Genomic DNA, 23,214 nt, shown 5'->3' with positions numbered 1-23,214 from the left:
GTGTGTAAACTCAAAAAAACATTATATGGTTTAAAACAAGCACCCCTTGAGTGGAATAAAAGGTTTGATGAGTTTATAAGAGCACTGGGTTTTGAAAGCAGTAAAGCTGATGAATGTTTATACATAATGAGAAGTGAAGTGGATGTAATGTACCTACTGCTTTATGTTGATGATTTCTTAATTGCAGGAAATAATAGTGATTTGTTAAATGAGGTGAAACAAAAGTTAATGGGTGAATTTAAAATGAGAGACTTAGGTGTTACCAGTAATTTCTTGGGAATTAAGGTAACTTTTACTAGTGATGGTCTGTTTATTAATCAAACAAATTACTTAAAGAAAGTTTTGACTAAATTTAATATGGAATCATGTAAACCAGTGAGTACTCCAATTGAACTCCAACCAGATAACGATGTGACATCTCAAGAATGTATCATTGGTGTTAAACCATATAGAGAACTAGTGGGAAGTTTGATGTATGCATGTCTAGGAACAAGACCTGATATTTGTGCTGCAGTGAATTTCTATAGTCAATTTCAAAGTAATGCCACTGAAATACAATGGAAAGGCTTAAAAAGAATCTTGAGGTACATTCAAGGGACACTTGATTTTGGTTTAAAGTATGAAGGTAATTCAAGTACACCTTTGTTGTGCTATGCCGATGCAGCTTTTGCAAATTGTAGTGATAGAAAATCAACATCTGGTTATTTATTGAAAATGTATGGTGATCTAGTTGTATGGAACACAAAGAAACAAAGTACAGTAGCATTGTCTTCTACTGAGGCTGAGTATGTTGCTTTAGCGGCAGCTGCGACTGAAGTGTTATGGTTTAAAGTGTTGATGTCTGAAATGAATGTTAATATGAAGGATCCAATAACAATTTTCCAAGATAATCAATCATGTATTCAGACTGTAGAAAATTGGAAGAGAAAACGCATGAAACACATTGATATAAAATATCAGTTTGTAAAAGACTTGTATAACTCTAAGGTTATCTACATTGAATATGTGCCTTCCTCTGAACAGGAGGCGGATGTACTGACAAAAGGGTTATCAGCAAAAGTGTTTTGCAAGCATAGGGTAAATTTAAGATGTATGAGAAATTGAGGAGGGGTGTTGTAGTTGAGACAATTTCTCATATATGCTGTAACAATTGACTGTCGATATTGCGGTGTGGGAGAAGGTGTGTGGCCTGCTCGGGCTAGAGCAGTCCGTCGAGTCTGTCCAAGTTGGTCGGTACGTGTGTGTCGGTTCGGTCGGTTGGCCGCAGTCATGGTGCGAAGTTCGCTAGATACATTCGTGTATGGTGTATCATATTCTTTTTTGTCTTTTGGAATAAAGTTCCAATACCCAGAGAACAACTGTGCAAATTGATTCACCCCTCCCAGACTAGTGATACCACACATAACAGGGTAAGTGAATGCAGCTCAGAAGGATTTTATGTGAAAGACAGAGTATTACTGTGGAAAGCTTGCGATAAAAGATTAGAATTTGTAAGATGTGACACATTGTTAAAGCACAGCAGTAGCGATAAACATAAATGTGCAAAAGAAAGGGGACCCGCAAAACGACAGCTATCATTAGTCACTCAGTCAAAGAAAGTGAAGGAGGAGCTTGTTGTTGCTACTACTGAAGCATTTTTAAAGGCTTTATTTAGTGTAGAGAAACTTGACAATCCAAAAATTCTGGAATGGCTCTCGAAGTATACACATATAAGGTAGATGGGATTTGCCGTTTGCCAATCATATTCACCAAGACTACATACTTGAACCGTTCATTCATTCATACAGAATTTCATTCGCTAAACGTGTGGTTGAAGGAGTTACTGGGAATTATAATTTAGCAGCCAAGTTTATAGTATCGAAATTCATCGAGTCTCATCAGAAACTTATATATGTTATTTGCATGTACGAACCGCCATGAATGGAAATATGCGTTTTTCTCTTACAATTGTTAGTGGTGCAATGAACCGGACTTTAATGGTGTCCGGCTTTCATCATCTCAAATTATCTTATGCTCTAGTTTTAAATAAAAAATCATTAAGGTATTTCATTATCGTCTATATTTACTAGACAAGTTATTGGATATATAATTCTCATGCAGAAATGCCTAAAATTGGAAATGAAATTACTAATTGTAAGGAATTTACATGGTATTTTCTTATTTATTAATAGGTGTGTGAGCTTCACTTCACAACGAGTGATATCAGAAAAGAATCTGTGGCCTTGCACGAGAAAATGGGGAAGATAATTTGTGTTGAATTAAAGGTGCCCAGATTGGAGGAAGGTGCCATTTCTTCACAGTTACCAAAGTATCATCTGGAAGACAGAAAGACAGTGGTAGAAGTGACATATTAAAGAAATATGGTGGATGTGGATTTGTTTTTTGTAAGTGGAAGATATGACAGCGGATATTCGTCGGAGACACTATTGAAGATAGTTATTATGGCTTCTGACAATGCAATTTTAAATAATTTTTGTTCAAAAAGAGAATGACAGTCTTTGCTTCACCAAATTAGTTCATGGTAATAAGAGAAAATTGCAGGTATTATTATGATTGACTGAAGAAAATATAAAATATCTGTATATTATATCTGTTTTTTTTTCTTTCCTGACACTAAAATTCCTTTTGGTTATGACTTCATGCATGGTAAGTAAGATCTGGGGTGTAATTTACGACATATCATGTTTATTTATGCAAATATTTATGCTGTTGATTTGGCAGGGCTTTCAGATTTTTTTAAGATTGATACATCCACTGAAGTGACATTGAATTTTGCTCATTCCAAATAATATTTCAAATATGTACTTAAGCGCCTAGGACGGGTATGTTTTAGTAGCTGAGGCTGGACAATACGTACATTTTGGCTAGCATTTTGATGAATTCGAGCGTAATAATAGCAGATGTGTCAATAATATTACATTTCATTGGCAATTTTCATTAAACAATCTTATTTCATCCGGCTATAGGGTAAGATTTTCAAAGCCCATGGGCTATGCAATGTCTAATTTAGTGTCAAAATAAGGAAGAACTTACTCTTAATTAATAGAACCATTTGGGACCTTGTGTGAACACCTTTAACCCTGCCAGAAAGAAATTTATCCAAGGAAAGTATATGGAATGCAACCAGGTTTAATAAAATGCTTGACATAACCACTTAATGCTATTGAATTTTGAGATTCATTTGTGTGGAAGAATAAATTCTCTTTGGATGCGAAAAGCCTTTTCTAGAAATTTATTTCAGATTTTCATCTTGCTATGAATAAACTTCTAGCTCACAATGACAATTTATGAATCGGTTACAAATAGTTTTTTTCTGGAGAACGGCAAGTGCGTGAATTAGACGCAATATTAACAGATTATTTTAGATTGAAAAATATTCTTATATATGCATGTCAGTATTATCTCGGAACCAGCTGACTAGTTTCTTATTGACTGAGTAAATTAGGTACCAATTATCTGTTCACTGACGCGACTAAAGCAGCATCGCAGACAGCACCGACTACTTCAGTTTTGCCATGCTCTGGCGGTAGCACTACAATGAGTGACGTCACATGCCTGTGAACAGGCCTTCTCTCTAGGTGGCTGTGCAATAGCTCCTTATACTCCGTTACTAGGATGAAGAGCCCTGACGGTGTATTGTTGTGCTGTGGGTTGCAAACCTTTAGGTGTTTTCTGATATGTACTTTCTTTCACTAATATCTCAAAAAGTGCTGAGCGTTGGCAAATAAAACAAAAACTACACTTGATTGGTATATATTTCCTATCACCGAGCAAAATTTGAACGAGATCTCAAAGTGACAATTGAGGGACTTTCCTTGTTAGACAGAATGCTAAATACTCATGAATAATACCAAACATATAAGCAAACTTGTTACTCACTTGTTTCCAGACTCTTTAGTGTATAAAATTAGTTGAAGAAATTTTTTCGTAAAATTATAAGTAAGTATCACAATACATTTTAACTTAATGCAACCAATAATGATCCAACTTTGACAAACCTCTTCATTTTTAGGATTTCCACCCAAGCAGCAATCTGAAAGTACATGATTCTTCCCCTCACTTTCAAGTCTTTCAACATTTTCATCCAAGCTGGCATTCATTACATCTTTCTTCAAATTTAGCAAATCATTGTAACGCCGAGAAACTTTATCCTCTTCAATTTTCACTGCATACTTGTAGGCCTTTTCAAGTTCTAACAGAAAAAATAATTAAAGATACATTTTCTCAAAAAAATAAGATGAATTATCTCGAAATGATGAAACAACACAAATACAATAAGTGGAACTTATATGTTCATAGTCATGCATTGGAATAAATATCATTTTCTTTGGAGCTGCTGTGAAAGTAACTGAGATAAAGGAAGCTTAAATTAATTTTGTTAGCTATAGTCTTCGTTCCAAATACAGGGGTGCAACAGAAGGGGATGAGGGTAGCATTGTCCCCCAAACATGCTTGTAGGGGGCTAGTCACCCCTCAGAAATCAGGTTAAAAAATCATTTACACCTTCATCCTTGATTACCTTGATGCTTAGACTTTGAATGCAATGGAGAATTCTGGAAGACGAAAATGAAGCTCCTCCACACCCCATTATGAAGAACAGAATTCGGGAAAAACTTATTTTTCCATATAAGTACATAAAACAAGGGTTCAACAATGGGGGAAGGGAGGGGTGGCTTTACCCATTTACCCCCCTCCAAGCATGAGAGTTTGCTACCCTCACAATTTGCGGGGATGTTGCAGTGCTACCCAAATAATGGCATCCACTGTCCAATCTTTCCTGAAATGATTTTTCATTTTGAAAGTCACTATTTAGTCTTGCTTTTAAACATTCATTTCACTAATTGCACATTAAACAATGGTTCCTGCTCAAAACAAAAAAATTAGGCAATTCTTATCCTTTTTCACTGGTTGCTTTCCAATAAAAAAGAACATAAAGGAGAGCAAAATATGAGTGTGGGAGCACCTTAATTAACCAATAAAGACCAATACATACTGCTAGTTTGCCCCACATTTGTAAGAAAACAATGATTTTGTTTAAGCTAGTACATATGAAAATATTCACGAGTTATTTTTCAGCCATAGGAGCTCAAAGAATTCCATCAAAACAAAACAGAAAAATTGCAATATATATTTCAAAAATCACATTGATTTTTTAACCAAAAGGGACTTATAATTATAATTTAAAGGAATTATACTTAGACATACTCTGTACTTATGTATATGAAAGTATACACAATTTCACATTTCAGGAATTTTCACTGGATGAAAGGATTAGCTCACCGCAATATAGGGTCAAATGATATTTCTTAGGTCACTCGAGAACCATAAATGCAATAAAATTCAAATTTCTAGGCTGAAAAAGTAATTGTTTAAATTTATCAGTTAACTGTAAATTCTAAAAATGGAAAGTTTTCTCAGGTGAAATTCACTCCACTCTTCACACTTAAGCAACCTTTTCCATAACAGTATTTTCATTTTTATTCTAAGTGCCTTATAAAGACAAGTGCTTTTAGCCTGCAGTCAAGGTCAGCTAATAGGTCCTGCACCCCCATAGCTCTACACCCTGCCACAGCCTTCCATAGTTGAAAAGAGAAATTTATCAAAGGTAATACAGACTGGTAGTGATTTTCATTAAGTTACAAATCCAGCAGGGCTGAATATTAGCTCTAATTTATGCGTTTGCATCTAAAAATCATGCACTTTTACAAGTATGTCCGAAATTACTTTTTTAGCTAGGAAAATGGTAAAACAAATGATACCCACAAAAATGCTCATCTAATATATAAAATTCTCGTGTCACGGTTTTTGTTTCCAAACTCCTGTGAAACGGCAGGACCGATTCCTATGAAATTTGGTGCGTATGTTCAGTAGGACTGAGAAAATGTTGCAAACTATTTCCTGTTCTTCGCCAGAGCCCACGAGGCCCTGGAATGGGCCCTGAGTCATTTCCATAAGAAATACATGTAAAGTTCATTTTTAATGACTGCAGATCTTTTTTAATTTGCATATTTAAAGTAGTGATAATGGTCACATTAAGTTGAGACATATGCCATTGGAAAGAAAAAGAAATGCACATTCTTATTCTTGCAATTGAATTTTGTTTCCCACATGATTTATGGTGAATTTAGAAAAAAAACATGCATGCAGGCTTACTGTCCCCTTGGCGACCATCTGTATAGTTTGCGTAGTTTGACATATCTAATATCGATACAGTTTGTGATACCATTATCCAACAGAGTTTTTGTACTCATTGTAATTGCCAGGAATGTCATCGCACTGTTTACAACTGAAGATTGGATCTGCAGTTATTTTGCTTCGTAACATTAATCCACCATGGCTGTGCAATGACACGCGATTAGTCATTAAAAAATTGATGAAAAACGTTGTCAAAGCCAGCATTTTGAATGGCAAGTTCCAAGGAGATGTATTACTACCCCGAATCCCTATTATTCTGACAGATGTGCCAATTGAATTCAAACGGGTTCATTTTCCAATTAGACTGGCATTTGCAATGACAGTCAATAAGTCTCAAGGCCAAACAATGTATGTTTGCGGCTTAGAATTTGGGTACACCGTGTTTTTCACACAGAAAATTATACATGGCATACTCTTGCGTGGGTAAGCCATCCAGTTTGTTTGTGTTGGCCAAAGATTGAATCACTAAAAAATATCGTACACTTTGTTGCACTAAGAGGCTAATACTATTTATTTTTTAATCATCATAATTTGTGAAAAAGATATAATTTGAAATTTATTGATTAAGATAATAAAGGTAAAATGCATTCAAAATATGAATGTTTGGTGTTTATTTTTATTTTTACAGATCATCATCGTTCACAGCGCTCCATTCCTTTTTGAGACATATACTACATTCCCAAACACTTACAATAAGTCAGTTATTTTTATTTGACTACAAAAACATTCACTATAAATAGTTTATATGGCAAAACAACGTATGCCAGGCCAGCTAGTAGTTATATAGATATTAGGGATGGTCAGATCGGGTACCTCGGATCCAAAGTCGTGGAAGACATCGGATCTGGATCTGAAATTTTAAATAATAGCTTCAGTGAATGCAACTCCCCATAAGGGTGGAAAGAGTTCCGAATCGCTCTTCGAATGCGTCGTCGCATGCGATTCTTATCCTACTCATGAACCGTTTTGTTTGAAAGCTCTCGTAGAGGTTATGTAGGAGAATTTCAAACGTGGAAAATAAAAAAGGCAAAATACGACTGGCACATAGTGCGACTCTTCCCAAGAAATTGAACAATCATCAGGGGAATCTCAGCATCAGGAATTTGAAAATGCATTTGGATCCGATCCGAAAGATCCGGATCCGAAAAAAATCCTGGATCCGTCCCTAATAGATATTGTTACGAAGTAATAGGTAGTAAACAAGTTGATAGCATCAAGTTGCTGTGATTAAAATCACTAAGTTCTCTTCATCTCTTCAGCAGGTTGCCTACAAGAAGACGCATCAAGGGTAAACTTAACATCGTTTTACAAAAACTTATGTCTTGGGAATGTTATATGTGAAATTTTGATAGTACGCCTAGTAAAATCCTATTTGTTTGAAATTTTCAGGTGTTTTCATATGTAATATGTATAACCATACACCATTCAAAAGTGGAACACACCAGGACATGGCTTTTATCTCCCCATAATTATCATTTTTCCACGATAATTGTCTTTTCCTTCAAATCCCTTTATCCCTTTCTCCAGAATCATCATTACCCTAATCAGTGCATGAAATTTTTTTAATTGCCCACCATTTACCAAGGGCCACCAATCGACCAAGTCCAGCACCATAGTTGGTGCAACGGCACCAACTATGGTGCTGGACTTACGGTGCACTTATTGTGCTCGATTGCCTCCCACGCTAGCGGTAGCTAACCCTTAGTAATAAAATAAACAGAATATAAACCCTGGTCAGGACACAGGGGGATACATCCTCCTGATCCCCAAGTCTGCATAAGCCTGCACAGCAGACTATGCTTAAGCTTACCATTTAAATATTTCTGCTTAAGAATAGCATTTTCAGCATGCACTCTCTGTTCTTCCCTCTCCTGCAGTTCCTTAAGCAATTTAACTTCCTGAGATAAAATAGCTTTTTCTTCCAACTGTATTCTTTTCAATTTGTCCACCTGAATCAATCATTAGAAGTAATAATAAGAATTAAAAGATTGGAAGATTTCTGAAAAATTAGAGCAACAAAAAGAGTTATATATATACATAAAAGAATAATGAGCTGCTGAATAAGTTCAAAGGCTCAACAATCATGAGGCATAATAAGATTGACAACAGTGGCAAAATGCATCTCAAGGATTGAGTAAAAACCTAACTGGCTAGATAATTAAGATATTATTCTGCTCATATTCTCAGTTAAACAAGATATGACCCATCAGAAATTTTTTTAACAAAGGTGTTATCAACCATTATTATCACTGGTAAATAATACCACAATTGTATTTCTACACTTCAATATACTGAAACTTTAAAATACGAAGCCACTTGGTTATTGAACTGAAAGGGTTATGTGGTTTATGAATAATTTTTATTGCATTTTTGATCCACTACTGGATGAGAATCCTATTCTTGAAAACATGTTATTAACACAGCTGATTTTTAAATTTGAAAAGTTAGTTAACCCTACTTGTAAGCAAGCACGTCACAGTTGTCTGCCAGAAAATGTCAACTCTCTGTTTACAGATACCTTCCCATGGGTTTCAGAGGCAGCTGATCATGATAGTCTTGAATGCTTTCCGTTTCAATTATTGACAATTTTTTACTACCTTAAGATTAAAGGAGCAAATAAATAGAAAAATTAGAGAAAGCATTTTAAAGGCTAAGGATAGAGCCTCTGAAATCACCCACTGTGTTGCTGATTAACCAAGAAAAATTAAGTTTAAACTGGAAAAAATAATTAAAACCCACACCTCTTCAGGTGTCTTCAGAACGCACATATCAAAAGTTCCACATGCTCTCTATTGGTACAGCAAAAGTTTCAGAAAAACTACAACTTTTCACTTAGCAAATCAACCCCTTAAGCACTAGAGGTGAGATCCTTGAAAGCAAGATGGGATGCAAAATATTTTGGAAGTTAAATATACTGAAGGGTGGATGGATAAAAAGCCATGTAAAGTATTAATGTTACACCTCTTTGAAGTAAGAAGAAAGTAAAATGATGTGAACACTGAAGAAGAACATTTTGTTGAAGAAAATAAGACTGCAGTTATTAAACACAAAACATATCATGTGTATTGTGAAAACCCCTAGATCACTTTGCATGTTAAATAATGTATATTCTGCAAAAATATCCACCAATAAAGAATGTTTAAACAGGCCAAATTAAACACCAAAATATTTCATATCAATTAAGTCAATGTATGACAGTGAAAAATTAATCTGAAAAGCATATAAACCACAAAATTTCAAAAATAGAAAAATAATTTCCTTATTTGTTACAGCTAAGATCAATTGATAAGTTCAATTTGAGCTGCACTTACATTTGTATCCACAAGCAATTTTGGATACTGGCTAAACACTGGATAAGTATCTCCTTTTGGTAAGGGCTGAAATAAATGTAGATGCTGCCTTGGATGAAAATCTGTTGGTGTGTTTCCGCAGATGAAGTACACTTTCGAAATGAATTTCTCCATGTCAAGAGGGTTTTGGTTTCTGAAAAATAACTATTGAATAGAACAATTTAGTTTAAGAAACAAAAAGTATCTACAGATGGAAAAAATTAAAATTTAACAAGAAATAGAAATATCACTTCTCACCATCACAAACATAAAATGTGTACTTTAAATATGGAAGGTACCTGAAAGTCATCCATGTTGCTGCACCTAAGGAGAGCAGTTCTGGAAATAATACAATAGGCTGGAATTGCTGCTAAAAGAAATGATGGTTCATTGACCAGAACATGATCCCAAAATTGCAACCATTCGTCATTGGACAAAACCTGTAAAAAGAAAAATTTTAATATAAATGTGTATGCATTGAGGGTAGTGAAAAAAGAACAAGTTTTTTGTTCCTAAAATGATTGTTCAATAAGAAATAAATTGTACACATGAAATGATTCTAACACAGAAATTTAGAGGAGTTGAGAACCTCCTTAAAAACAAGGTATAATATGAGAATGTCCTTGTTCGTAACATTTCCCATTCAAGGCACCTTAGTGGTGATGAGAATTCCAGTAAAACACAGCCCCGAGTGAAACCAAGAGCTTCGACTTTTTAAAGCTTTGTTTTGTGAGAGCCAATAGTAGAAATTCAAGTTACACTGGTTCCATACCATTCAGTGCATAGCTCATCTTTCCTATATCATGATATGAAACAAGCCACAGTGCATTACTAAAAGCTCGAACATCAAAAAGGGCCTGAGTACTCCAAAGTTAGAAGAAAAGGAAGGAGCAAATAATGAACAACGACAAGTACCAAGAAATACGATGGTGCTGTAACCAGGAAGATTGACTGGTGGCATACATCTTTATTCTCTTACTTCAATTGTACGGTCTCGTGCATAACGCATCCGCGTAATACCGTGCACTGCAGTGATTTCTCCGCCAAAATTTGCCGTTAAATTTATCACAGCCTCTCTCTTCGATTCCCATGTATCAATCGTTAAATATTTAGAATGAGACGCTTTCTCACCTGATGAATTAGACATTATGAATTAAAAAGTGCTGAAAGAAATTTAACGCGGCCGCGGAAGAGCGGAAATACAAGCTCATGCGCCCGGCACGCGTCAATGCCGAGCATTAATTCCGTGGACTCACCGCGACGCATTAGACAGCGTTATAGGATAACTAGTTGAAGGAAAACCTTGAGTGTTGGTCTAATGTAACAATTCTGTTGACTTAAACATGGCCGCTGTTTGGGAACGGGCCGCCGTTCACGGCACGGCCCACAGCGTGGCAAAGGGTCGTCTCGTCTGAAAGCGGACTGAATTTCACGGCGTCGTGACGTGAACGTCGTGACGGCGAAGAGTCGTTTTGTCAGAAAGCGGCCTCAATGTAGCACTGCCTGTATTTCACGCCGTAGACGGTGCACTGCCGGGCCGAATTGAAATGGGCGCCGTGGTGACCACGGCGGCCGTCAACAGATGTAATTGACACTAAGCGATTTTGTTGTATCTATCTGCTGACCTAACTTCCCTCAACACCTGGGTGAGGGGTATGGAAAGGGAACCCACGACATGAAACACCATCATGAGTGGTTGTGTTTTGCGGTTGGACTGTTTTTTATCGTGGTTCCAGCTTTAAATGTCAAAAGAAAGGAATTTTAAAATACCAAAAGCTAGTGATACCACTCATACCAGGGCAAGTGAATTCAGCTCAGAAGGATTTTATGTGAAAGAGAGTTTTACTGTGCAAAGTTTGCGGTAAAAGATTTGAATTTGAAAGATGTGACATGTTGTTAAAGCACATCAGTAGTGATACACATAAACGTGCGAAAGAAAGGGGACCCGCAAAACGATAACTCTCATTTGAAAACACAGGGAAGGATTTGAAAAATATTCTGGTTAAAATGGGTAGGGTAATGAGTAGATATCAACTGAAAATAAGCATGAAGAAAACCAAGATCTTAGTATGCAGCAGAAGAGAAGAAGTCAAGACCAACATTAAAATAGGGAGGCAAAAACTGATAGAGGTGGATGAATTCTGTTATTTGGGAAGCAAGATAACTAGTGACGGGAGAAGCAAGAAAGAAATTATCAGCAGAATAGCCCATGCGAAGAGAGCATTCCACCAAAAGAGACACCTGCTTACAGCAGGAAACTTAAATATAGAAGTAAAGAAACAATTTATAAGAACCTACATCTGGAGTATGCTCCTATACGGAAGTGAGGCATGGACAATGACCGCAGCGGAGAAAGCAAGGATAGAGGCCTTTGAAATGTGGTGCTACAGAAGAATGATGAAAATCAAATGTATCGACCGAGTTAGTAACGAGGAAGTAGGAAGTCCTAAGAAGGGTAGGAGAGAAGAGAAGCCTCATGAAAACCTTAATAAGAAGACGGAACAACCTTATAGGCCACATCTTGAGACATGATGGCCTGATGAAGACAATCGTCGAAGGACAAGTGGAATGCAAGAACGGAAAAGGAAGACCCCAAACAAAATATATGGAACAAGTAAAGAGAGATGTGAAAGAGAAGAAATACGCAGGTGTGAAAAGATTAGCTGATAGGAGAACTGAGTGGAGATCCGCGTCAAACCAATCCTAGGATTGTTGACCAGTGATGATGATGATGATGATGAGTCTCTCAGTCAAACAAAGCGAAGGAGGAGCTTGTTGTTGCTACTACTGAAGCATTTTTAAAGGCTTTCTTTAGAGTAGAGAAACTTGACAATCCAAAAATTCTGGAATGGCTCTCAAATTATACACATATAAGGTAGTGGGGATTTGCCGTATGCCGATTGTATTGACCAAGACTACATACTTGAACCATTCATATACCTTGAACCAATATAACTTGAACCATTTCCTTCATTTAAGTTTATCAGAAATTTTGTACAATGGAAACTGTTGTTAATGTTATGCAAAATGCTTAATAAAAGTATAAGTATTCATGAAACATGTACCTAAAACTTATAAAATGCCTATGAACGTAGGAAAATTGTAGCATTATAATAACACCGCCAACATTTTCTTTAAACACTAAAAGCACACGGTTTTAAAATGAATTTTAGCAAAAAATTAAACCACTTTCATGGACCTCTATCTATTTGTAATTGGGTGTGCTGAGCTGCCGATTGAAGGGTCCTAGGTTCAAATCCCAAGAAGAGCCTTAGGAAAGCCCACATATAAAAATCTTCTACGTACAAAGTGGCCCAGGGAAAGGAAATGGCCCGACTAACTTTGATACATGAACTTCATATATCTGAGGCTTAATGCAAGGTGAGCTCCTGCCTTACCTATCTAAATCAACCTTTGAGTTGAATCACTGATTGTGATAAAATCTAGTATCAAAAATTAATATAAAAGTAAACTAAAAGTTAGTTACTTTACATGGAGTATTTTGCAACTTACAGCTTCCAAACTGATCCTTCAATTCCCTGTCATTATATCAACAAATCCTATTTCCTTCTCTTCCCTTACTCATCTAGCATTATTCCCTGTAGCATTGATTTCAACTTGCCCACAACACTCCGTGCCTACTCCATCCAATGTGACATATCTCCTCCATAAGTTTCGTCTCTTAACCCACCATATCCAGCACTCATTTATTCCTCAGCCTCTCAGTCCTCTTCACCAACTTCATTATCCTCCACACTCAAATCTCATCCAGTTTTTTCTCATCCTCCCTTCTAAGTATCCATTTGTCCACAGTGTTGCACCCCTTATCAGACCTTTCAGTTGCCTTACCTTTACACTTATAAAAAAGCTCTAATCAGCCATTTTCTACTTAAGAAAGCACCCTCTGTTAAAAAGCAATTCTCTTCCAGATATTCCTACAGATAGGTCTGCTTCCCTCTAATGTGCTGCCTAAATAGTTGAACCACTCCACTTGCTCTAGTATTTGCCCGTCTACATTAGTGCTAACCCTCACATTCCTTGGTTGCAATCAGTGATGTAGCGAGGGGAGAGGTCCCTGTTTTTCAAAAATTTTTCCCCTGGTGTTGGACCCCCCAAACGAAATTCCTGGTTGTGCACCGACTGGTTGCGATGCTTTACAAAACTGCAAAAATTTGGTCTTCTTGTGAATAATATTCATGCCAAATTCCTCACACCATATATCTAACACACCGACCAGAGTAGGAAACCCTTTTTCTGACTGGCTAATCAATTCCTAATCATCTGCAAACTGATTTAAACATCAATTTTAACTAATACCCCTAATTCATCCCACCTTTCCCTTAGCATTTCCTTGACATATAAATTAAACAGCAGAGGCGATAGAGGACAGTCTCATCTCACACCTCGGCATGCTTCCCCACCCTACTACACTGTCAGCTACCCTCATTTGTGCAACCTGAGCCATGCACAGATTATGAATGAATAGCCTATCCCTACAGTCTACAAATATTTTCTTACGGACACCCATAACTTAATTCCCACTCCCTAATTAAGCCTACAAAATCAAATTCTTTTTTTTAAATTCAAGAAGCGAGAAACCACATCCTTGTAATATTCTAGGTACCTACCTCTCTACCAGGAACTATATTGATCATTGCCCTAATAACTATTTATCCTCGCCTCCATTTTTGTTTATAACCCTCAGAACTGGTTTTGCCACAAGGCTAATAGTCCCATGGCCTCCACATTCTACAGCTATCTTCATTTTCAATAATGACATTATGACATTCTCCACAAATCCAACTGGCCAAGACTCTTCCAAAAATATCCTGCATAGTAAGTAGCTCAACGTCAACGCGAAGGTTGAGAAGATGTTTTTAATGTCCTCTTGCTCACACTGCCCCAGATAAATTTTAACAGCTACATTACATTTTGAGTGAACCTCTACCTCATTCCCTGCATTACCCTATAGGAAATTCAAATTTTCCTATAGGAACATGATTCCTACAGGAAATTTTTTTTCCTATAGGAAAATTTGATTTTCCTATAGAAACATAACATTTTCCTATAGGAACATAATATTTTCCTGTAGGAACATAAAAATTTCCTATAGGAACAAACGTTTCCCATTGTCAAATTACTATAGGAAAACGAAATCCCATAGAGATTTTCAATAGGGTAGGCTTTCACACAACACACCAACGCTGTTGAGAAAGTTAATGCACTATATCTTGAAGAATGATGGACAGAGAAAATAACCAGCATCATTTTCAAAGAATGATTCCATTCGAAACTGCTGGTTCAAAAAGCTCAAGATTTTTCCAGTGAATTACTTGAGGTGGAGATCACTTGACTTATCAGTGAAGGTCGTTTTACCCGGGGCACGTAATTGCGAAGGTTAGATCTGCATTAATTTCTCAGTATGATGTGCAATTGATTGCATGCAAAAACGAATGAGAATGGCCTATTTTGCCATCTCACATCCATGCATTCTTACATGCGTTTTAGAAATTCGCCGCATTACACGCCCGATTTAGACTTCTCCTTCCTACACACGTCAGATATTGCAATGACGCGCCCACGTCCATGAGTGGTTCCGGTATTGTATCATACCGGAACCATTCCCATATACTCACCGGAACATGCGTGTCTAATGAGGGACCAGAACTAACAATGAATGATAATTAAAAAAGAAAAACGCTGGAAAACAACTGTTCGTTTTTCTTAATCAAATAGTAAGTTATACTGTAGTGTATCGCTTTAGATGTCGTCTTTCTTCGTTGCCCTTACACTGCTATGTGATATTCCCACTAGCTATATGAAAAACTGACCTTAAACCAAAATTTCACCAATTATGGACGAAAATCCACCGATAAATTTCATTTAAGTATTCCATATTTAGGGCATGATCAGAGGTAGCAGTCAAGAAATCCAATTGAAGAATTATGCTGGATTACGCCGTCAAAACTTCGCAAGCTGTATACTACTATACGAGCGCAGATTCACCCTATGGAAATCGCGGAAGGAATAGTTATACCAAGATTTTATAATTCTATCTAAACTAATGGCCTTCCTTGATCGCATCCACCAATAGTTCGCATACAATGCTCAGAGTAAGATAAAGCATCGCATCGACGTGATATATTATTTACATTTCGCCGACAATCATGTCCGCCCCAAATAAATTGTTACCTAAAACGTACACGCGTGCGGCATGCGCAGGCACCAACGGTAAACACATTAAAACTTGTCACATAAATATTTTCAATTTACGACATCAAACTTCGCATTTTGCTAGGTCAGATAACGTGATCAAAGAATCATTCGACCGCTTAGTACAATGAAACGGCGCCAAATCAGGAAAATTAATTTTTCACCCACGAAAGGTAGGAATTGCGATGAGAGGATTCATAAATGCCTAATTCACACTGGGAAAGAAAATACAACAAAACACCAAACAAGTAAGTGAGCAATAATCTTTACTATCTAAAAAACATGGATATTACGATTTCACGTCTTAAAGTCCATCTTTACTTCTCCTGAGTAGCGAGATTGGAACCGATATCGGAAGGAGTAGAATTATTTCGTCCTATAGAAGAAATACGTGGAATAAATGGACAAGGTTACATTTTACGAAGAGAGTACTTACTGCATTGATAGTAAAATGCTCGATGTTTCCTTAACTAATGAAAAACTCTTTCCTCAGACAGTAAATACGACGCATTAGAAGTAGCTGAAGTTTTTCAAGCAAATACAGCGATTCCTACGAGAAAAAGGTATTTATCGATGTTCTTTAAAACATGTTGTAGCATACAAATTCTTGAGAAAAACGAATTCCAACCTTAAGGCACTGGAGAATAATATTAATTACAAAACGCTTTGCATCGCAGGCCTTTTCATGCACACAGAGAATTACAAGAAAAAGGCTAAACAAAATCGGGAAATTACCATTCCCTATGAAAAAATTGTATGAACCTGTATAAAATTTGTATACATTCTTATACAATTGTCATGACAATGTATAAGAAGGTATACAAATTTTATACAGGTTTGTACAATTTTTTCATAGGGGATTGAGGTTGAGCCTGTTATTAAAAAGCATGATATGTAGCTATGTGGTTTAAACTAAGTATAGTTATATATTACAATATAACTACCTATGGGATGAAATGGCTAAATGTCTTGTCACTATCAGCAGCTATCAACGACCATAAAAATTTATTTAAGTCCCCCTACACTTGGTTCTTGTATCACTGATGGGTTACACTTTAACACTGCCTAACTATAAGCATATAGTAGCTACCAAATAATGGCCAATTATGGCTATTTATTGGCACCCCATATTGGCTGTATGTTGGCAATTAGATGACAACCAATGAATAGCCAATTTGGCAAGCCAATGTGCACCCAATATTGTACCACATAGACGTCTACCCCCACATTGGCCACCCCACAAAACCCTAGGTTGGCATACCTGTACACCTCACCCTACAGAAGCTATTATATGACACCTAACCTGGACCTAACAGAAGGCAATGCATATGTACATGCAAAACATGACCAGCAAAAATAATATGAAATGTAAAATTAAAGTCTGACTACAAGGGGTACTTAATACAATCTTAGCAAAGGGGAGCTAACTACAGTATTCCCCTGTTGTTGCACTCTTGCTTGCAGTCTCTCTGTGACTCTGGATATTTATTATTGTACATAGACATATGAAAACATTGGCATGTCTGAACTCAAATAAGTGGGCCGTGAATATATAAGGGGGAAATCAATAATAAAAAGGTGTGCACTGAGGCATTAAATATTTTTGCAACTCCATGATAAACCATTATAAATAAAAAGGGGTAGATGATATTGAGTTTCGTGGGGTAGCCAGCATGGGATTACTTGGGGTAGCCAATATTGAGCCATTATAAGCTTTCATTGGCAGTCTATGGCCATTTTAAGAGAACACAAAATAATGCTTCAAATAAAAATATATAAATTTTCAAAATGGTACACTGTTATTTTTGTACTTGTTACTTGATTCATGCCATGAATATTTGTTGAAAAAAAGAAAAAAATAGAGTTGCAAACATTTGGTCATTTTGTAAAGACCCAACATCGACTATCAGATATAATCGTTAAAATCAGATTTTGATTCCTTCAACATTTTTTTTAGCAAAGCAGGCAAATAGCCACAAATTTCATTTTTAAAGGTAGTGAGTCATTTGTTTAAGATTACTACAAAAATAAGTAGCTTCATTAACATACTGCCTTGGGTATACATTCGATGTTTCATAGAACCATATTTTCGGTATAAAAATTTCAAAAATATTACTTTATTATGCAATTAATTTTTTAAGATAGTTAACTTTGGATTCATTTAACCCTTGCAGTTGGGTTACTTCAATTCTATTTTCCCGAGATTTTCCTGCGAAAGTAGGATTAAGGATTTAGGATAAGGATTAAGAAAGTAGGATTTGATGAGACAACTACGTGGCTGCTGGGAAATGCAAGGAATTAAATTTCTATTAATAAACTCAACATGATGAAAAGTCAAAAGTAGAATTTTCAAAATATTAATGGAAGACAAAACCATTCTTGAAATCAAATACACCTTCCTTAAGTACTTAAAAGAACTTAGGAATAGGAAAGTGCTCCCGTTGAATGTAACGGAAAAATGAGTTGAATTTTGCTGATCAAAGTTGTCCAGCGATATCCCTGTTTTTTTTTCAGGTGATATATAGCAGAAAAAACCCAGCAGGATTACTAAAGTCAGGTAAAATCATTCCTACCCTGGCTTCTAGGATTTTAGTCTCTGCAGCTGTCATCATCCATGTAACTAATCCATGGAGAAGCATACTCCAAATAGGTTTCAATTAATAGTTTCCATATTGCTATACTAATACTCCCAGCTCAGTGACTAATTTCTTTTTAGAGTCATCAAACAAAAAATTACATTGCTGCTTACAAAGTTTTCCAAGTACAAGAATTCTTCAATTTGTTCCTTCAAATAATGAATTCTGACTAAAGAATAACTAATTTTGCTGTTTGCAAACAATTGATTTACCTCCATATTCGATGATTGGTTTCTGGGTTAATTCCACATCGACTCATTTTTTGGTGGACGACAGTTTTGGGTGCATTCCAGCTCCTGTCTTCGGGTCCAAATGATCAGCAGAGCTGCAATTCTTTATACATACATAAGGCTAGTCAGGCGCACGCTGATTAGCTCGGTTTGAATTCCAATTGCTGGAAGATCCATTTGAATGATGAAGCTAAAGGATAGCCGTCCTCCCTAATGAAATTTTTTTCATGATTCGCTATTTCCATCACCTCTCTTATCAGCTCTAGGGAAATATTTTATTTTCTCTGGCGATGATTTTTGATTCTTGGAATAGTATGACGTGCCCAGGTTCCGACCATGCACGCTCCTCAACAGCAGAAAGGTGATTTTTTTTTCGGTTGACTTATGATGTTCATCTATTCTGCATTTGAGGGATCTAGATGTTTGCCCAATATATGATTGACCACAGGTACTCAATACTTCATACACTCCTTCATAAATATCAGATGAGTAACGATCTTTTTCACTTCGGAGGAGGTCAGAGGTCTTCTTTAAGCTTTTGAATCTCATCAAAACGTTGTGTTTGACGTGAACTCTTGCGATCCTCTCTGTAGTTCCTGTGACATATGGCAAGAGGGCATGTGCCTTTGCCTTTTGCTGGTCTTCCCTTGCAGTCTCCAAAGCCACATCTTGTTTCTCTTCTTCCTTGCCCACGATTTTCCGTATCAGTTCCCGATAGTAGCCATTCCCTTGAAGTGTTGTAAGGTGGTGTTGTTTTAGTCTAGTGACCGAATTGGTATCTGAGATGGCACATGCCCTATGATATAGCGTTTTAATGACTGATGCTTTTTGCTTATGATGATGGTGTGATTTGGCATTCAAATAGTGATCAGTATGATTCTTCTTCCCATAAACTGAATGTCCTACCGTGCCATCAGATTTCTTCTTGACAAGAATGTCCAAGCAGGGAAGTTGGTTATTTTCAACAATTTCCATTGTGAACTGCATCGAACTACATATTTTGGCTGTTAAGGTGTTCAAGGAATCTTTTCAGTTCATCAGTCCCATAAGGCCATATGACTAAGGTGTCGTCGACATATCTCGCAAAGAGTTTCAGCTTCGTAAGGAAAGAATCCAGGGCTTTTCATTCAAATTCTTCCATGTAATGATCCACAATGACAGGTGATAAAGGAGAACACATGGATGCCCATTCTGTTTTTTCTTATAATTTCCCACCCCAAGAGAAATAGCAATTACGAAGGCAAAACTCGACCATTTTCGGAATACCTTTCGGAAGGTCTTTTTTGTCAGTCTTAATGACTTCGATGACATCTTCAATAAGTATTTTGGTGAGCAAAGACACATCAAAACTAACAAAGAGATCATCTTCCAAAAACTTGGTCTCCTTTATAATTTTGATGATATGGGACAAGTTCTTTAAATAGGTAGGAGTTAGGCTTGAGAATCCTTGTGAATTTTAGGCAGGCCGTAAAGTCGTGGAGGTTTAGGAGCCAACTGGAGCAGTGGTTGTCTCTCCTCTTGAGGTATTGATGAATGTTTCAGGAGGTCCTTCATGTTCCTCTTGAAGCATGTTCCTGTCTCTTTCCAGCTATCGTGTGTGTACTTTTCCTTTCATCCTTATGTCCTAGTCCATTTCTTCTGTTGGTGAGTGGTGAGCTGCCCCAGTGCCATCTATTGGTTACTCTTGTGATCCAAAAGCAAAGGGAGTTTTCTGAGCATAAACCCCCGCCAAATGGTAAATCTAAGCATCCTCATAGCGCAATTGGTAGAGCACCCAGCCGGCAACCAGGAGGTTCTGGGTTTGAGTCCCAGTCAGGCCGCATTTTTACCCTCTGATTTTCTGGCTTTTTCCATCTACCATAGCACCGTTGTCCACATCCTTTTTCTATTATATGTTCCTATCCTTTTCTTTCCTTCTCCATGAATTTATTTGTATGTTTGCGCTTAAGGTGCCGTACATATAAAACTATAATATATATAAAACATATATATTAAAATAATATACATAAATACGTATATAAAACTGGCAGTTGGCTTGATATGTATGAAAATGCTCCGCAGTCAGTATCTTAGGTCATTCATCAAGTTGGTTTGCATTTAGGTGTGAAGGAAAAGCCAACCCCTTCAACCCAATTCAAATCATGTGTTTTACACAATAATGATGAGGTACCCACATCATGACTTGACAATGTTCCCTTAGAACCCAACATGTAAATCTGGAACTTTTTGGGCAATAGCATGAAAATAGCAGACCTTATTCATTAATTACTACAGTTTTGACTTTTTGGTATCCTTTGAGGACCAGAACTGGCGATAAGAATTCAGATTTGCAACTCTGAAAGACCTTCGCAAATCCCAGGGAGGCCAAAAGACAGCAAAATGTTGCACTTTATTCGATTATCGCCAATTCCTCTCAAACTATGCTTGCATTGGGATATAAAATTATCATAGAATTTAGAAAAAATTTAATTAACTCCATTAGGATATCAAAATGAATTCTGAAAGCTCATATTTAATTTCAGCTACTGGAATGAAATTTTGAATGAGGACAGTGATAACGAAGAAGAAAACTTTGATGCCCGATTTGCCAGTACACCTTCCTCAGATTACCATATTAAATTATTGGAATGGCAAATCTCTCCAATAAATGGTATGTATGAATAAAAATCAAACATTACACAAAATGATTAAGGCTCTTTTTACTATGTACAATAATAATATATACCGTATAAGTGTGTGTAAGAGGTCCACCGCTCACGGCACGGCACACAGCGAGGCAAGCAGGTCGTCGTCTCGTCTGAAAGTGGCCTGAATTTCACGCCATCGTGCCGTGAACGGCGGCTGGCAAAAAGGTGTATCGTCAGAAAGCGGCCTCAATGTAGCACTGCCTGCATTTGTCGCTGTAGACGGTGCACGTGCCTGTGACCACGGTGCCCGTCAACAGCGATGTGCCGTCAATAGTGCCGTGCCATCAACGGTGCGATTCGTCTCATTTGAAGACATCCATAGAGATCTATTGTTATTTGAAAGCACGAAGCTCTTGCAGTTGGGTGAAGGAAAGGAAGGAACAGAAAAGATAGGAGGAGACGGGGTTCTAATTATACGTGGACGGATCTTCATTTCAAACAAAGGGAAGGAATGTTAAAATGCTGAAAACCTAGTGTTGCCGTTCATATCAGGGCGAGTAAATTCGGCTCAGAAGGATTTTATGTGAAAGACAAAGTATTACTGTGTAAATTTTGGGATAAAAGACTTGAATCTGAAAGACATGATACTTTGTTAAAGCACATCAATTGTGATACACAAAAAAGGGGGAAAGAAAGGGGACCTGCAAAATGACAGCTATCATTTGAACAGACAGTTAACTCAGTCAAAGAAAGTGAAGGAAGGGAAAGATGGGTTTGTTGCCCCTACAACAGAAGCATTTCTAAATGCTGGAATAAGTTTAAACAAATTTGATAATCCAAAAATTCGGGAAAGGCTCTAGAAGTACATACATGAAGAGTAGTGGGGATTTGCCATCTGCCGATCCTATTCGCCAAGAAAACATTCTGATTATAGGGAAGAAGAAGCGGGAAGAGTTTAAATATTGCGTTATTGGTCTAAATTATTAGAATGAAACTTAAAACAAATTTCAGTACTATTTGGTCAATTTGGCTCCATTCATGCATCACACAGCTTTCATTTCCATTTTATCTTTTCAGATCTTTCATTGAACCTTCAACTTAACGAGCTAAGCCTGAAAGATGAAAATATAGTAGCAAGCCAACATTCATCATGTAGTGCATGGTGTACAGTTAAGTATTTTTTTTTCTCTGCCATAGCGAGAAAAAATTTAAATTCTATACATAACAAGTAATTTTTGACTTTACTAGGTAGATCAATGGCAGCTTCACGAAAATATTACAGGAAGCAATGAGCAAACACCTGATGTGTGTGACAAACAAGAGGCTTTAAAAAAATAATGCTAGCAAGTAATTGAAGAGCAGTAGGGATACATGCTCATGAATGCAGCAATTCCATTGGCCAGGATTCACTAAATAGCAACTTCAAGTGACTGGCAGATCAACATGAAAGCCTTAACTTAATATTAAACGTATGACTCACATGAATAAAATAAAAGTACTTCCAAATAATTTCCAAAACTATTTTAAAATAAAAACTCAAACTTGAAAACATGTTCCTGGGAACATATCTATAGTCCTCTACCATTTCAACAATAAAAATTACAGTACCCATCAGCTATCGCCAAACAATCTTAAAAGACACATTAGATGAGAAATTTGAAGAAAAAATACTAAGCATACCATATTTCTCCGAATATAGTCCACCTCTGAATATGGTCCTCCCCCCTAATTTTGAGGCTTCAGTTTCGGGAAAAATAAAAAATAAAATGCGTTTGAATATAATCCCCCCCTTTACTTTTACCACAGACATTTTTGGAAAAAAAGGGGGGACTATAGTCAGACATGTACGGTAATTATTTAGACTCCGTGGGAATCCATTACCGTATTTGACGGCATATAAGACACTTTTTTTTCCTAACTTTGGTCTCAAAAAAGTTACCTTCGTCTTATACGTGAAGGACACAGGTTAACTTTCAATACTGAA

General features: G+C 36.8%; 2 protein-coding genes across 4 annotated transcripts in view; one reads left to right on the top strand and one right to left on the bottom strand.

The window, feature by feature from the left end:
* Positions 1 to 23,214, bottom strand: part of LOC124158030 (TBC1 domain family member 31) — a 67,091-nt gene that overhangs the window by 22,075 nt on the left and 21,802 nt on the right. Inside the window, exons 12-16 of one of the 3 annotated variants that reach the window (XM_046533191.1) lie at positions 9,824 to 9,964; positions 9,507 to 9,689; positions 8,006 to 8,144; positions 3,999 to 4,192; positions 2,223 to 2,315 (exon numbers count right to left, since the gene is read on the bottom strand). In XM_046533191.1, the coding sequence (XP_046389147.1) occupies positions 2,301 to 2,315; positions 3,999 to 4,192; positions 8,006 to 8,144; positions 9,507 to 9,689; positions 9,824 to 9,964 (672 nt within the window). In that variant the 3' untranslated portion in view covers positions 2,223 to 2,300. Of the gene's footprint in view, positions 1 to 2,222; positions 2,316 to 3,998; positions 4,193 to 6,739; positions 7,046 to 8,005; positions 8,145 to 9,506; positions 9,690 to 9,823; positions 9,965 to 23,214 lie in introns of those variants that run through there. The other 2 variants (XM_046533183.1, XM_046533201.1) reach the window with 2 other exon arrangements.
* Positions 15,377 to 22,739, top strand: LOC124158052. Its single transcript, XM_046533221.1, has 6 exons — positions 15,377 to 15,985; positions 16,072 to 16,146; positions 16,231 to 16,300; positions 21,126 to 21,253; positions 22,308 to 22,399; positions 22,479 to 22,739. Exons 1-6 carry the CDS (start codon positions 15,865 to 15,867, stop codon positions 22,566 to 22,568), a joined length of 576 nt encoding a protein of 191 aa, XP_046389177.1. The 5' UTR covers positions 15,377 to 15,864; the 3' UTR covers positions 22,569 to 22,739.

The sequence above is a fragment of the Ischnura elegans genome, chromosome 1, assembly GCF_921293095.1.
Source record: "Ischnura elegans chromosome 1, ioIscEleg1.1, whole genome shotgun sequence".
Classification (NCBI taxonomy): domain Eukaryota; kingdom Metazoa; phylum Arthropoda; class Insecta; order Odonata; family Coenagrionidae; genus Ischnura; species Ischnura elegans.
The sequence above is the reverse complement of the archived record's forward strand: the minus strand, read 5'-3'. Positions and strand labels throughout refer to the sequence as shown.

Coding starts and splice junctions, on each gene's coding strand:
- LOC124158052 (XM_046533221.1), top strand. CDS start 15,865: ATGAAACGGCGCCAAATCAGGAAAATTAATTTTTCACCCACGAAAGGT. Junction 15,986..16,071: donor TACAACAAAACACCAAACAA/GTAAGTGAGCAA, acceptor TCTCCTGAGTAG/CGAGATTGGAACCGATATCG. Junction 16,301..21,125: donor GCGATTCCTACGAGAAAAAG/GTATTTATCGAT, acceptor ATTTAATTTCAG/CTACTGGAATGAAATTTTGA.